This window comes from Bison bison, unplaced genomic scaffold (assembly GCF_000754665.1).
Source record: "Bison bison bison isolate TAMUID 2011002044 unplaced genomic scaffold, Bison_UMD1.0 scf7180017864232, whole genome shotgun sequence".
In the NCBI taxonomy this organism is placed as follows: domain Eukaryota; kingdom Metazoa; phylum Chordata; class Mammalia; order Artiodactyla; family Bovidae; genus Bison; species Bison bison.
Genome location: NW_011494804.1, coordinates 2,171,841 through 2,173,432, shown reverse-complemented (window position 1 = coordinate 2,173,432; position 1,592 = coordinate 2,171,841). Strand labels below are relative to the sequence as shown.

General features: G+C 42.4%; 1 protein-coding gene across 1 annotated transcript in view; it reads right to left on the bottom strand.

Annotated features, from left to right (window-relative positions):
- Positions 1-898: 898 nt before the first annotated feature.
- Positions 899-1,592, bottom strand: part of PCDH8 (protocadherin 8) — a 4,279-nt gene continuing 3,585 nt past the window's right edge. Inside the window, 1 exon segment of the mRNA XM_010846149.1 lies at positions 899-1,275. Coding sequence (XP_010844451.1) covers positions 899-1,275 — 377 coding nt within the window.

Sequence of the window (1,592 nt, the reverse complement as noted above, 5' to 3'; positions counted from 1 at the left end):
AAAGAACAGTCCAAACTCAGTTTTCCTCCACTTTTTAGTAGATGCTCCATAAACATTTGTTGAGTAAATAAATGAGGGCAGGAATTTTATAGCATGCCTGATGTATATGGAAAGGCATTTGTTTTACAAAAGCAATCAATATACTTGACTGAGATGCCAATACTTGAAATCCCACAGGTTTAATGTTGCTGTGAACACTAATAATGCCCAAATAATTAGCACTTGAAAAAAAGTTTAATTCTGCTACTCAGATTATTTGTGAAAGCCTGACTGTAGGCAACTGTAGGAAAAGCAATTAGCAGCTTCTTCAAACACATGACAAATCCTTTATTACTGTGCTTATAAGTGACACGGTTTACAGAAAACCAAATGTAATTAAATAACAATTGAACTTGAAATCTACCACAGACTCAAGATATACAAGTTATACTTGGCCAGGCAAAACTTCTCAAACACAAGGTTGTTTCAGGTGAAAGATAAATTTCCATTAAGTAATCCCAACATATTTTTTTTTTTTTTTGTCTAACAGACAGTTCCTTTGGCAATAACTTCCACTTTAGCTTTTATTATATAAAAATATAACAAAATTTCATTATATACAAACATTACATTACACCATGTACAGGTTAAAAACACTAAGAAAATGGCAAGCCGCAAGGGAAATGAAAGTCAATAGCATGATAAGAAAAAATTAAATACTGCACACATTTCATAAAAATTACATTAACTACATTTTTGTTTGCAAATACCAAACAGTACCAATGTGATTGGAAATAGCTTCCAACAACTTCATTTTAAGGCACATCTTGCATATTTCTATATACAACACTGAAACCGGTCAATAACTTAGGACATCTCTGGAGTGACCTGTGTATGAGTGACAACATGCAGCATGGGTTTACACATTTTCATTGGCTTCCTTCTTTGGGGACAGGTACCTGCCAGGGGGGGACGGATACAAGGGCACCCCGATCTCCTGCAAGTCTGGGAGCCTCCCTGGCCGAGGCGGGGATAGCAGAGTGGCTGTCCTGTCATAGTCTCTGTGCAGCACCTTCTCGTAGACGCTCTGCAGCCCCACGGTCTTGGGCAGCTGGGCCTGGTAGTAACTGTCTCTGCGCAGAGGATCCCGGGGCAGGGACGTGCTCTTACAGAAGGTTGACATCTGGGCTGGGGGGTGAGTCGAGGCGTGTGTGCTGGGCCCTCCAGCGCAGGAGGGGCTCCAGCAGCGGTCAGAGTGGCCCAGGATCTTACACTCCGCGGTGCAGGCCCACAACCCTAACAGAAAAGAGAAACACAAGGGAGAAACACAAGCACGATGGTTACTGAGGTTACAGGAACAGTCAGGGGCAGGGCGGCTGAGAAGGGAAGCGTGTAAGAAAATAAACGCCCTGGTTCTAGATCTGAAATGAGCCCTGTTTCCTGTAAGGCCACCTTAATACGAACCTACCTACGCTTTAGGGAAGCAATAAATAAATAAATAAAAGAATCCCCCTTCTCAGCTAATAACCTAATAGGATGAGGGGTTTATTTAGGCGGTGGCGCTGTCTCAACGTGGCATTTTGGTATTCGCCGTTTGAGGCAGGCTGGAGAAC